We start from the raw sequence: 13,702 nt of genomic DNA, 5'->3' as shown, positions 1-13,702 counted from the left end.
TGAAGTAAAATTAGATCTGTGGGTTAAAGTACCGTTTGCCAGGAAATTGCGTCTATCTTAAAGAACAGAATACTGGAATTTAACACTGAGAATTACAGCCAATATCAACAGAGTTAAAACTTTCAAACCATTTCCAAGTTCTCATTGAAAGTTGACAATTTTTAGTTGCTGCTGATAAGGGCTGGATTTAAACTAGCAAGTAGTTACTTGTAACCATGCGCCTAAAATAGCTCACCACAGCTTTTAGATGACAGCAGAAAAAAGGCATAAACCCCAAGGAAAAAGGAAAAAGTCCCACAGAGCATTTTAGTATTTCAGCAGAACTGTGCATCTCTTGTATCCACTGGTACAGTGTGTGTCCTTTATGCTGCCTGGTGGAGCAAAGCAGCTATAACCCCCTTTAACTGGTTGTTTAAATTGAGTTTGCAGTTACTGTGAGTGAGGTGAGTGGGACAAAGCAGTTGACTTGCTTCTCCAGAACAAATATTAAGGCTGGAGTTTTTTCCAACATCTCTGTTACATGAGTTCATGTCCTGTGAATTCCACAGCTGATTCATAAGCTTACTTCTTGATTGTGTTCTGTTATTACTTTGAGTACATACTTCGCTTTTCCCATGGCAGACTGATCATTTTAAGTCTTTTTTTTTATTATTATTAGTCTAAATGACTTCTACCATAGGCATAATTGTTACACAGAATGTGACTTTTCATCTGTCTGTTGTTTCTCCTGTAACAGTCCAGGCTAAACCAGCAATGGTAAAGGACATCAGCTGTTCAATGAGTGTAGTAAAGCAGTGAATGTTTTGTTCTGATTGTTTGGCAAGTGAGCATCATTATGTCAACTACAGAAGCCTTTTTACTCCTAGAACATATGCACTTCTTGGAGTTTCTTTAGATCTGTGTTTTGTAAGAAATGTAGTTACCTGAAAACTCAGGTAAGCAAAATAAGAAAGAACCTCTGGATTCGCTCAAGTGCAAGAGCTTGTTGCCACTGATTAAATAGAAATGATATAATATGTGCAGAGACCATCCCTGGGAAAGACTTTTCCCTCCATAAGCTTTTCTGTGAGAGCAGCTCAGACCAGTGGCAGAGGTCTCATTTGGTGGCAAGCAGAAAGCAGACCCTCTCCTCCTTCCCCCAATAATTGTATCCGCACTGTACATGCTGGGCTAGAGTAGAGTGTGTGCCTTGTGAGGCAACCAGAGAAGGAAACTTTAGCCAAAAGCATTGAGCCAAACTAACGTTTTTAAGAAATATGCCCTTCAGTGAATTGTAGTGAGTGTTTTCATTCTTTAATGGATAACTGAATATTTTAATACACTGAGTTTAAGAGAGCAATTGTTCTCGGCTTCAGAGGAGGTGAATTCAGAGTTAGGTAAGGCACTTTTCACTGAGGAGAAAGGCTTTGACGGACCTATGGTGGCCCCCCGTCCACAGGTAGCAGTGGAACTTGCTTCTTTCAGTATGGAGTTAGCACTGTATTTGTTATGTCCGTGTTCTGGTAGGAGATGTCGTTGTTGCTGAAATACAACTGTTCATATAAAAGCTTTATAATATCATTGTAGGACAGCTGAGCCTTGCTATACCTTACTGACTGAAATTTCAGAGAGAAATTTAATCTGCTGGGTTTAACTGGCAAAGATGGGCAATCCCTTTTAAATCCTCAAAGAAAAGGAATTCATGCCTAGCAGTTGCTTTCCTTTCCTCAGGTGGTATTGTTTTTTGTACATTGTTAATATTCTGTTGCAGGTATCACCCAGCATAGCTCCAGAAACCAGCCTACCTGCAAATTCTTGCACACATTTTTGCCGATGTAAAAGGTACAGTTTGGCAATCAGAATTCAGGCACAAGAGCTTGGAATTTCAGAGTTTCATTTCTAACTCTGGTGCTGATTTTATGTGAGTTTGGCCAAACCATTTTCAAAATTTGACATGAAAGTGTTTGGCTCTGAAATTCTGTTTGAGCATGTTCTGATTTGTATTTCCCTTCCTCAAAATGAAATACTAAATGCAACTAATTTTAGAAAACAGTGCAGAATCTCTGTTACAAATAATGGCATGAAATTAACACTTTTTTTCTTTTCACTTCCCACTACATATACCTTGTATATTTTAATTTTTGCTGCAAGAGAAATAGTTTAATTACTATTCTGAATTCTGCCACGTTCCGCATTCCCCTAAAGCAAGTAAGCTTTCTTGGAGAGTGTATGCTGTGGTATAAACTTTCTGAAACTCTTGGTGAGCTGAAGAGGTGGGCCTCAGCCAACTACTTCTGCCCCCAAAGTGGGCAGAGCCAGCTGGATACACAGTGAATAAGGATCTTTGCTGTCTTTGGTTCAGAGCTCCTGTACAACCTTGACCATGTTTTATGGCCAAGTCATCCTTTTCCAGGGATTCCCATTTCCAGTGCAGCCTTTCCTTACAAGCCTAAGGGCTGCTAAGTGCAACTTTCAGGATCTCTGAGCTTGAGTTTAGCCCCGTGGGTTTGTACAAAGAAAGCCTTAATTGTGTCTGTCAGCCTCATGTAGAATGTTGATATTAGTAATTCTGAAGGAGCTTATCAGAAGTTCTGTCACAATCCTGACTCCCTTGTGGTACATGTTCTCTGTGCACATCTGCAGGGCCAGCAGTGCCCTAAAGACCTTGCAGGCAAAATGGTCAAAGGGACTATTACATTTGCCATTTTGTGGATGAGAAGCTGAATAGGTTGGTCTGTGGGCTAATTCTTCTTGTGACTTTTGATCTTCCAGAACCAATGGAGATGGAAAGGGGAGGTATCTGGTTAACCTAGTGTCCTATCATGGTTCTTAAATATGCAGTATTTATTAAAGCACAGTAGAGGAGTGTTTGTGTGTAGAAGGGTGCTTTTCTGAGGATTCAAATAAGTTAGGTATCATTAATGCCGGGAGCTGTGTACTTTAAGATTTCTACGCCCTTTTCTCTGCAGTTTCCATCACCCACTGTTTAAGATCTTACCAAAATGAATTTGAAAAGTGCTTATAAGGGCAGCTGCTGTCCAATTGTCCATTAATGGAGCCATGTCCTTGACTTCTTAAAGAATTCAAGAGATAGGTAATTGAGGGCTGGATCAGATGCTCCCTGAAGTTAATAGCCAAACTGCAAGTGACTTCAGTGGTTCAGACTTAGTTGAAGATCACTAGGAAGGGGAAGGTTGTGACCTTACTCCCACAAATCATGACCAAGGGAGGAAGGAGAGAGAGCAACACTGTCTCAGGAAGCTCAGGGGCTAAGCCAGTAAGGGTCAGCTTACACACCTAGTTTTAGAATAGTAAGTTTAATTAATGCAGTGCAGTAATTTTTCAGTGTTGTCTGTTGGTTCTCTCTTCCATGGACCTGGAAAAAAAAGAAAAGTTCACTTTTAATTAAAAAATATATATCACTGGCACTTGCTCCCACCAGTTTGACCCTGAACTCTTGTCTTTATACTACAAACTACTTCACGTTTTAGGTAGTGACTAAAGCATATCAGAGTTAATGAATAGCTCACTTTGACTCGAGACAAGAGGTGAGATGCAATTGAGCCTGAAACGCCACTGGCCAGATAGAAAAATCAGATGTAAAACTGTAACTGCTTTTTTTTATTTCTAGTTTAATGATATGGGAGAAGGGAGACTATTACCCTGAGACCTCTTGGATGAGCTGTCTGACTTGCTGGATCAGACACTTCATAGACTTGTGTGTCCTCATATCCATGTAAAATGTATTTTTACAACTGACAATGCGTAGAGATGAATGGCTCAGAATAGTCTGTTTTCTCAGCTTTGCCATCGGTTTCTCATTTGAATGGGGAAAGGAGAGAAAGGAGGAGGTACAGAAAGGATCATGAGGGAGATGCAGTATTTATGAGATGTTGGAGTTTCACAGATGAAAGCTAAAATAGCTATTTCTGACCAACCAGTGTCACTGCCTGGGACCTTCATTCAGAGGTTTGCATTTGTCTCCCATATCCAAAGTAGGTGTCATTCTACCTCGTCAGATTTTTTTCTATTTTATGTAAAGCAGGTGCTATTTGGACCAACCAAGTGGTTACAGCACTCACCTGGGTTCACATGCCTTCTGAGTCAGGTAGAGCAAAGATTGCAACATGCATGTTTTATATGCCAAATGAGTGCTTTATTTAACAGCCTCATGACAGTTTTGAGTCTGTGTCTTTCATGTACATACAGTGAAAGACAAATCTGTTTCTCAACTCACCATCCTGGACCTGAGGATCATTTCTGATAAGTATCTTGTTGAAACAAATGCTTACAAATCTTTGGATCTGATGAATCAGAATTCTCTAGACAAAACAAGTTTCATTTGAAATTAGCCATTCCTAGACTGGTTCTAATTGAAGTACTGGGTATAAGGTGTTGCTGCTAAAAGATGTTTTGGTTTATATGCCCCCATAAAGAAATGAGGGCAAATTAAAAATCAGTCAGTGAAGATTTTATTCACATCGCTAAAAGTGCAATGAGTAAAACTTTCCACAGGAGGTGGTGCTGTGCACACACCTCAGTTCATTGGATCTCAAGTGGCTGAGCACCTCTTGAATTATGCAGGAATCCACATAATCTGCAGCCATTAAACTGCTATCCTGGACCTGCAGTTATAACAAAACCAGCATTTCTGGGGTTTGCCATGCTTTGCCTGTAAGTTGTTCCTTGTACTGTACACCTTAAGATATTTTTTTGTGAGCAGTGCCATAAATGGCCTTTGCAAAACACTCAGGCTGATAGACTACACAGGTCTGGGGTAACCTGGAAGAGCTCTCCATTGAGAAGCAGCCTGCTGTGTCTGGGCTGGCCACGCTAGCTTTGTCTTTGTATACCATTATGTTTGGGCAGAGTCAATCTCATGAGACTTCTTCACATTATTAGAAAATGCTTAATAGTCATACATGTGTGTGTGTACATATACATACGTATATATATAGAGAGAGGGAGAGGACTTTGCCATCAGTAAGATGTACATCAGGAAGGATTTGTTATGGGATGAGTAAGATCATTTGAGCTCTGGGTGAAATAACCTTTTCCTTCTTGCCAAGGGAGATGCTATTATTAAGTGACTAATTTTTCTAGTGGACAATAACACAGCAGCTGTTGTGGGAGTGTGCTTATATGTGGCCTCTATATGTGTGGTATGCAATGTATGAAGCAGCAGATGGGGTGGGCTGTTTTGCCAGGAGTTGTCATGGGTGTGGAAGGTATGCCAGCTTCCTTTTTGGTCTTACTTATATGTTACATCTCCATCAGTGCCCATACCATTGACTCCTCAGGGTGCTGTGCATAGCTGCCAGGTGCTATGACGTTCTCCCCTGGGGACTGGGATCCTGGAGGGAGCTGTGACAGTTTTCAGCATTGCAGGTCTTTCCAGCCAGGCTGTAGTCAGAACCTTCTTGAGTATCATCTGCTGCCTTTTCCCTTGCCTCTGGACTATTTGTAGCATCCACAGACAGAAAAATGACCTATTGAAGTGGGATGCTTTGCCTTTTTCTTTTTGTCTTTTGAGAGAGCTGTCATGATGGGTTTTTTTCCTTATCACTTCTTTAAATTTTAAATGTGCTGTGGTATTCAAGAGTGAGGCTGTGGACTGGCAGACTGTGCAAGTTACTGTTACAAGCTCTTCTTTCCCTTGCTCAGCCTCACACCAGTGAGATTGGTTTCCTGTTTCTAAGGCATTTAAGCAAACAACTAGTATTATTTAGCTGTGCAGATTCCTGCAGTTGCCTGATGGACAGAAACTCACCCAGCAGAGGCACTGGAAGTTTGTCTAGTTGGATCCAGCCTCAGGGAGGTGATGACGTGCTGAGTGGTGACCGGATGGGCCAGTTCAGCAGATAGGTTTTGTCCAGACAAGTGCTGTGGGCGATGCAAAGCACAGTATTGTTCTCCTTAGACTTGGTATTAACTAAACGCTGTGATGGTTGTTAAGAGCTGTGCTGCTCCTGGGCTTTTGGTGCAGTGCGTCTTCAAACTGCTGGAAGCCAGTGATCCTCGGCTCTGCTTTTCCAAGTGGTGCCGTGATAAGCGCTCCTTGTACCTCCTCTCCCTTTGCTTTTACTGGGAAGGGAGGGTTGTTCTAGTGAGCTATTCAGAGGGGATGTGGAGGCACTCCCTTTGCAGGGGGGGGGACAACAACAAATGCTCCCCATAACCATTTCCATAAGCACAGAGTTCTGTTACAAAAGCACTCTGCTGACTGCCAGCTTGCACTTTGTATTTGCTGCTTTCTTTCCCGCCCACTGCCCTTGTCTTGCCATATCCTTCACCAGCAGCGAGCTGATCTGTAGGCTTAGGTTATAATATAACAGCTTAGGATGGAAGGCATCAGAGGGATGCAGTTCTGCTTAAACTAATCTTTTTGGTGCATCAAGGTATAGTCCGAACAATTTAATAAAGCATGTCAATGAATAACTCTCAGAAGCGTCAATGTGCTTAGTGTGGAATTCGTGCCTGTCACATTGTGAACAAAGGTCTCCCGCATTGCTTGTTACCGATTAACTCGTCTGGCATTATGCAAGCTGCCTCTACCAGCTGAGAACTAGCTCTCTCCATTCACAGGGCAGCGCAGCTTGTAAAACATTACACAGCAGAAGTGCATAACATGGCAATGAACCTTTCACTGAGGGCATTTTAGCTGTACAGCATTTCCTTCAGGAGTCTTTAAAATATTAATAAAGAAGCAATTGTTTTGCTCAGTCATATGGCAATTTTGCAAATGAAGTCTTTTATTAGGGGCCCATACTGAGCTGAATAATGCAGGGTAAAATGCTTTTAATCGTCTCCAGTGAAAAGAAATAAAAAAATTGGAGGTTTTTTTTTTTATGTTTTCATGAAAACAATAGTTATTTTTGACTGTCAGTTGGAAATTTCAGTCTCTCTTAGTACAAATTGATTTTTAGTGAGATTTGTCAGATAATGGCAATTATGATTCAAGTGCTTCTCCATTTAACTTTTGATACTTTTTATCCAACAGCCATGGGAACAGATTGGAAAGAATCTGGAGTGCAGGAAAACTTCATCTTATTTGGTGCTGTTTCTGCATTTAAGAGAATGTTAGCCACCACTGGAATTCTGTCTCAAAACACTTCTCAAAGCTGTATATATAGTTGTAGAATTAAGTAATCATTTGCATAGGCCTACCTATGTAAAGAGAAGTGAAAATTTAAAACAGCAATGATAGATGGATTTTGAATACATGTTGGTGATCTATCTTTTTTTATTAACTCATCATATTATTAGTTCACTGGCAGCCTAATTTCACACGTAGGTTGTAAAATTATTATACTTGTTCTGGGCCAGACAGGCAAACTAAACTAGAATCTTGTTTAAACAGAGTTGTGAAATAGTTCAGCTCTTGTGCTTCCACTTCTGCGTAAGTATCTGAGGTCCAGTTGCCCCTTGTTCTGCCAAGTCTGAGGTTTATAAGTGCCAGAGACGAGAAGTTAATGAGTGTGAACCAAACGGCTCCCAGAGCTCTTTAAGTTTCACCTGGTCCCAAAGGTAACCTGTGTGATAAACAAGGCTTGGCTTTTGGCACATGTTCACGTTGCGCTGAGCAAGGTAATTTTGTGGAGGGGAGGTCAAGGCAGAGGAAGGCACAACACTTCTTGATAGCTCATCCGAGGCCCAGGTTGGGTCTTGGTGAGACTGCTGTTGTCTTCTTTCCCTTGGCATGTTCTCATTTTGAACCCAAAAGCCCAGGTCCTTTTCCGCTCTTCTTCCAGCTGAAGCATAGCAGCAATTTAGCTGTGCTATGGGTAGACAAAGGCAAAGAAAAACCCTGCCTTGTACAGCTGAAGCAATAAGGAGACATGGTAGTTAACCAGGTACACAGAAGCCCAGAATCTCCTTTTGTTTCTTGAGCAAGGAGCTCTAAAACATTTCTCTTGGTAAGAGAAGCACTGTTTTCCCATAGCACATAGAGCTGTGTACTACAGATATATTTTTGCATGGATTGCTAGCGTTGACCTCAGCCAGTTACACCTTGCACCTGTCTCTCAGAGTTCAGATAGGCAAATGATTAGCTAGCTCTGTACTTCCTGCATAGGCTTTACCCCTTTTCTCCTCAGTGCAACCCCCTTGACTCACTACTGTAAACTAGTAGTAATTAAGAGGAGAATTTAAGTCAGCAGCCTGTGTACATGTATTTAAATGTATGTGCAGCATGGGGAGAAAAACAAAGCCAAACTTGTGTTAATGTGGCTAGAAAGCTGTGAACTTGATTTCCTGTCTAGCATAGATGCTAACAACATGGTTTATCTCAAATTAAAATTTTTTCAAGCTCTAGAAACCACTTCTTCTTCCAAAATTAACAATTAGTGATTATTCAAAGTGCAATGTCATATCAGTATTGGTTTTGTGGTGTGCTGTGATAATACTGAGGACTCAGGCACCGGTTATGATGCCCTTGTGCTAGCTGCTGTACAAACATGGAACAAAATGGAGATGGCTGCCTGAAGGAACTCACTGTTTGTCCTCAACAGGGTGATGTTGGCTGCAGTCTGGTGCTCTTCGAAGTCACTGGGCATCTTCTGGCTCCAAGAGTAGGATTCTCCCTCTTCCCCCTTAGCCCTAAGATGCATTGGCATATAGAAAGGGAGTGATAGGTGCAGTGAGACAGTGATGTATGTATGTCTACAATTAGGCTAGCGCCTGAGCATTTATTGACAAGAGTTGCTAACTGGGCCAGTTTCCCTCTGTGCTGATGTCAGCGGTAGTTTTTGCTGTACCACTGGGGAATGGTAGTATGCTGAGAGGATCTAGGTATAAACCAGAAACTGTGAATTTTCTTTGGCAGCTGCGTCACTCAACCCAGCTACTGAATGGGAACATGGTCACTCAGGTGTCAGGAGTCAAGGCCTAGCATGACAGTGCGTGGTTCAGCACATAATAGGAGTGTTGTAATCGCACAGAGCTGCTGAGATTTGAAACGAGCTCTTGGCCTTGAGTGATTAATACTGACCTGTCCCAGAGGGCAGTGAAGCTTCTGAGGTTCAGTGATGTCATTTGTGAGGGAGGCGCTTTCATTTTGGTTGTTTTTTTTTGCAGGATGGTATGTTACTGTCTTACTTAAGTTACCTGTCATGCTGTCAGGTTTAGCCCATTTGGTCCACTTGCCAAACGCTATCTTGCAGAACATCTTGGTTGCTTAGGAAGATCTTTAAATGCTGTCTGCCTTCCATTTCATTTATTTGCCTGTTGCTTCCATCCTCACTTGAAAACCTGATGTGAGTGAAGACATGTCCTTGCTGTCTCTTTGTGATACTTCCTCCTCCGTTTGCCATAATCTATCAGCTCATGAGGACCATGGCTTTTAGTGCCCTCAGAGTAAGCCAGAGCGTCTTAGCTCAGTACTGAAAAGGAGCCCCGCAGTGCCTGTGGCATGTGTGAACGTATCTGAACCAGGTTTTACCTAGATAGTTCAGATGCTAGCTGGAGGGGCCCTTTTCAGGGTTTTTATCCAGTGTTCAGGACATGTTTGCAGCTTGCATCAAGCTCCATGTTGCTGCGCCTAGCATCCTGTCTGTACCTAAGCTGACTGGTTCAAGGGCATTGTAGGCATGTCCCCAAGAGCAGCACTCCCAACTTTGAGGCAAGGAAGTGTCCCTCAAGATATTCCTGAAGTGCAGAGGCAGTGATCGTGGTGACTCAGTAGGCTACTTGGGATCCTTGTAGAAGCAGTACTCGCTGTCATGTTGTAGTTTTTCATGTGAGATGGGTGCCAGGACCTTCCACATTATTTCATTTCAGTGGCCTTTCCAGGTCAGTGATCTTTTCTGATGGTGACCAAAGATGTTGCCAAAGGAAGAGTAGAGCTCCTGGTGGGAAAGTCCTGGGATAATAGACTCAATCCCAGCTACTCAGCAGTTGGTTTATGCCATGGAAAAGGAAGATTAGATCAAGCTGATCATACGTAGTGAAACTATACCCTCTTATTGCATCTTCAAATATCTATACTTCAGAAATCAGTTCTTTGAGTCAGCAAATTAGTCATGTATGATGTAAAAACATCATTTCTTTGTCATTTTAAAGAATAAGCATTTACTTTCACTTACTTTTCTTCTACTGTTCCACTGTAAATAGCATAAAACTCACTTTCTTAATGTTTTGCTTTTGCTATAATTGATGATTGTCATGTCCTTTCATTTATGTCCTGTTTGGAATTCAGATTTCTGCAATCTCTTGTTGTATGGTAATTTTCCCAAATAGTTTCTGTTGCTCTTCTCTTGACCTTTTTTCCTTTCACCATATTTTCTGAGTTGAGCATAACCATACACAGTGTTTGAGATGACTGTGTTATCAGTGCATAGCATAAAAGCAGACTATAGTAAATGTCATTCTCTAGTCTTTCATTAATAAAACTTTCCATTGCAAAGTTTTATTTTTCAGTGCATAGGGGTTTTTGTCCCAACTGTGCTTAAGAAGTTAACTGGGAAACTTGCAGTGTATGTGAATAGTAGAAATTATTCATTCTTGGGCAGCATAACCAGCTTTACTTCTTAGAGTGCCTGCGCTTTAGAGAGAGGCAAGAGTCACCCGAACTTTTGATTCTTGAACAAACTTCCTGGTACTAAGCTCTCTTCAGGGTCATGTCAGCAAATGATTATTTTGGGAACAGTTAAGGCAGTGAATAAATAGACCCTCTTGCTTGACAACCACTTTTATTTTAGACTCCTTTGGGCTGTAAGGATGGTATGAATCCATGATCTTTGGGTGTATTGATCTAAAGGTTTAGTCATGTGCTGAGTCAACTGTAGCTGAAATACATTTTGAACATCAGCAGATCCACTAGAGTCTTCAAGTTCATGCTGATGTATGAAACAAGATTAACGGGCAAAGAGATATTTTAATTCCTACTGGTGACCTCAAATTGAGATAACCTGTTAAAATCATAAAACCGAAGCGCTTCAGGAGAACGTTATTTCGTACTGGTGCTGAAACTGGAGTTCGGCAAAGACACTCTGGATTATGCGCCCGGATGCCTACACTGACTCGAGAAGATGTAGTCCCAAACTGATTTCAGAGAGATAGTACTCATGAGCATCTGGCTGCTTGAAAAGCACTGAAGTGACTGACTGGCTTGAGGTGAATCAAGGCATGAAGAAGCTTTCCATCTCCTGGCTGCCAATTTTGATTCAGCAGAGATGAGGAAGGACTGAAATTGCTGTCAGCTTTTTGATGATGGATGTGAAGTGAATCTGTGATCTCAGCATAATTCTCAGCAGAGTGTCTCCCCATCAGCCCCTTTGCTGCTGCCACAAATGATACGCACAGGGTCTCCCATCCACAACTGCCAGCCCAAGGGAACAGGATGAATGGACTGGGAAGAATGGAGTACCCTTTCAATGCCAGGGCTTTCTCTGAGTGCTGCCAGGATGGTGTGCTGCTACTGTCCAAGGTGTACCGTACCCTGTCCTTACATAGACAGCCTCAGACTCCAAAGCTGTTTAGCTGACACCTCTCATCAGCTCTGCTTTCTGCTTTGTTTCCTGGGTAGAAGGAGAATTGAATTGTAGGTGCCTCTAATCCTTACACTTGAAAACTTCCAGGACACTTTGTGCCTGTGCTGGGTCCTGCGTTATTACTAAGATCTTTTGCTCTCCCCTGGAAGGTTGCCTTGCTTGAGTTGCTTTCTTTTTTTAGCTTCGTCTGACCTCTCCATGCTCTTAGGCACATATTGTTGAAATGATAATTGTTTGCACCCAGCTAGGACATGAGACTAGATTTTGTTATTGCCTGCTGTATTAACTCCTGAAATTTTGGATGTGACTTTCTGCAGTAACATTTGGAAGCTTACAGAGGGAGTAGCCAACTTAATGCGAGTTCTGCAGAGAAGCATGTGTGACTGAAGCAAAACTTCATGGAATGAAGCCACTCTGAACTCCTCCCAGGTGTAGCAGTTTATGGGGTCAAAGCCAGAAGGTCACAGTTATTCATCCCTGTTATTACTTCCTGAACATTGTTGTTGTTATTCCCTGAACAGGAATTGGAGCAGGCATAGCTGCATACTATAAAGCAGGTAGATGGTTGCTGGGATTTGTAAGGAGGGTACTGTCTTTAAATTTAATCCTGTTTCGTCCCTGGGCAGGAGTGAGCATGCCTGAACGTTAGCATCATTTGAAGGCCATTGGATGGCTTCTGAGGAACATGTTTGGTTAGTTTCGGACTGATTCTTGGTGGATACTTGTCCAGTACCACCTTTGGGTCCTTTAAAGAAACCAGAGGTGTGCTTGCATTGTTGAAACTAATCTTGCCCTAGTTCGAATTTGAGGTGTTTTGAGAGTCTTACACAGGCACAGCTCTGTTTTCTGTGATTTATACTATAATTGGACCCTGGAAAAGAGAATAACTTTATTTCCTAAAATGCAGAATGTTTTGGAATACCTAATCCCTGTCTCCATGCTCAGTGTGAGTACCTCTAAGTCCTGGTTCCCCTTGGAAAGAGACTTGGGTTCTTCAAGCAGTCTCCAGCTGGGACATCATAAGATGGAAACACCTCAAAGCACCTGGTGGTGCTAAAATCCTTGGTTTTGGTTCTTGTCTTCTGCAAAACACCAAGTATATTGTCATTTGAGTGGAATAACTAATGGCTCTTGTCACCTGTTGGCTAATATTTTAATTTCTGGCCCAGCACTGCAGTGCTCCGTAATGGGAGGTTCTTAGAGAGAAGGATCCTTTCTATGTACCACAGATGTGTCAGCTGTTAACAGGGTTTACTGGGAGCTGGGTGGCAGCTGACCCACATAATGATAATTATAGCTGGAAAGAACAGACCGGCACCTAGGTTTGCACATTCTACAATACTTGCTGTGCTTGTTCTCATGTTTGAGCCTTGTCAGTACAGTCCGCGTGGATCTTGGACACGCCAATAAAAGATAATTGAGGAGGAAGAAGTTTTCTGTAGGTCATGAGTAAGCTGAGGCTTATGCAGCCTGACCTGGGTAAACTGGCTGCTCAAAATCAGGGGCTTTTAAGGACTGCAGTAGTTAGCACAATGCCTTTTATTGCTAATTGCAAGTGAGCAGGAGTTGAGTGAGGGCAGGCGTTTACCTATATATCGATGTGTTGCTGCTACCATAAGGGTGGATCACCACATAACTGACGGGGAGGTCAAATAGCTCTGGCCAAGATATTGCAGTAAATTGTGGGAGTTGAAGGAGCTTATCAAGCAATCAATCAAACTTTTCTGCATCTCCCAGAAATATGTGGCCTGTGTTGCAAACAATTATATCAGCACCTCAAACTGAGGCTCGACCCAGAATTATTTCCAGCAAAGGAATAGAGTCGACAGTACTTGGCCTTTTTTGTTTGCTCTTGGCATAGCTCCCTGCACATGCTGGGTTTCATGCTTAGCCTTTGTAGGTCAGATGCTGTAGGCCAAACTGGGAACAGAAGCCCAGAAGTCCCAACATTTAGCTATGTAAAACCGATGATTGCTGTTCTGTATTTGTGCAAGTGTTCATGCTGACACAGCCTTAAAGGGCCTTGTCCTTAAATGTGTCTTTCTGCTCTTTATTTACAAGTATTTTTATGTGCCTGTCACCCTGGAGTCCAGGTGTCCTATATCAACAAGAACAGAGATAAACTTTGCTTTAATGGCAACAATTATGCTTAACTACTTTGAGCCAATCTGGCAGAAAGAACAAAGTGTTCAAACTGACAGTTTATAATGTAATGTACTATTACATGAAGGCAA

The 13,702-nt window shown here is 42.1% G+C and overlaps 1 protein-coding gene across 4 annotated transcripts in view; it reads left to right on the top strand.

Annotated features, from left to right (window-relative positions):
- Positions 1-13,702, top strand: part of NME7 (NME/NM23 family member 7) — a 95,768-nt gene that overhangs the window by 79,724 nt on the left and 2,342 nt on the right. Inside the window, exon 12 of one of the 4 annotated variants that reach the window (XM_026075849.1) lies at positions 1,751-1,821. The exons of 1 other annotated variant lie outside the window; for it this stretch is intronic. In XM_026075849.1, coding sequence (XP_025931634.1) covers positions 1,751-1,821 — 71 coding nt within the window. Of the gene's footprint in view, positions 1-1,750; positions 1,822-6,979; positions 10,382-11,785; positions 13,697-13,702 lie in introns of those variants that run through there. 2 more of the 4 variants (XM_026075852.1, XM_026075850.1) reach the window with 2 other exon arrangements.

This window comes from Apteryx rowi, unplaced genomic scaffold (genome assembly GCF_003343035.1).
Source record: "Apteryx rowi isolate R43461 unplaced genomic scaffold, aptRow1 scaffold_413, whole genome shotgun sequence".
NCBI lineage: Eukaryota > Metazoa > Chordata > Aves > Apterygiformes > Apterygidae > Apteryx > Apteryx rowi.
This window is presented reverse-complemented; position numbering and strand designations above follow the sequence as displayed.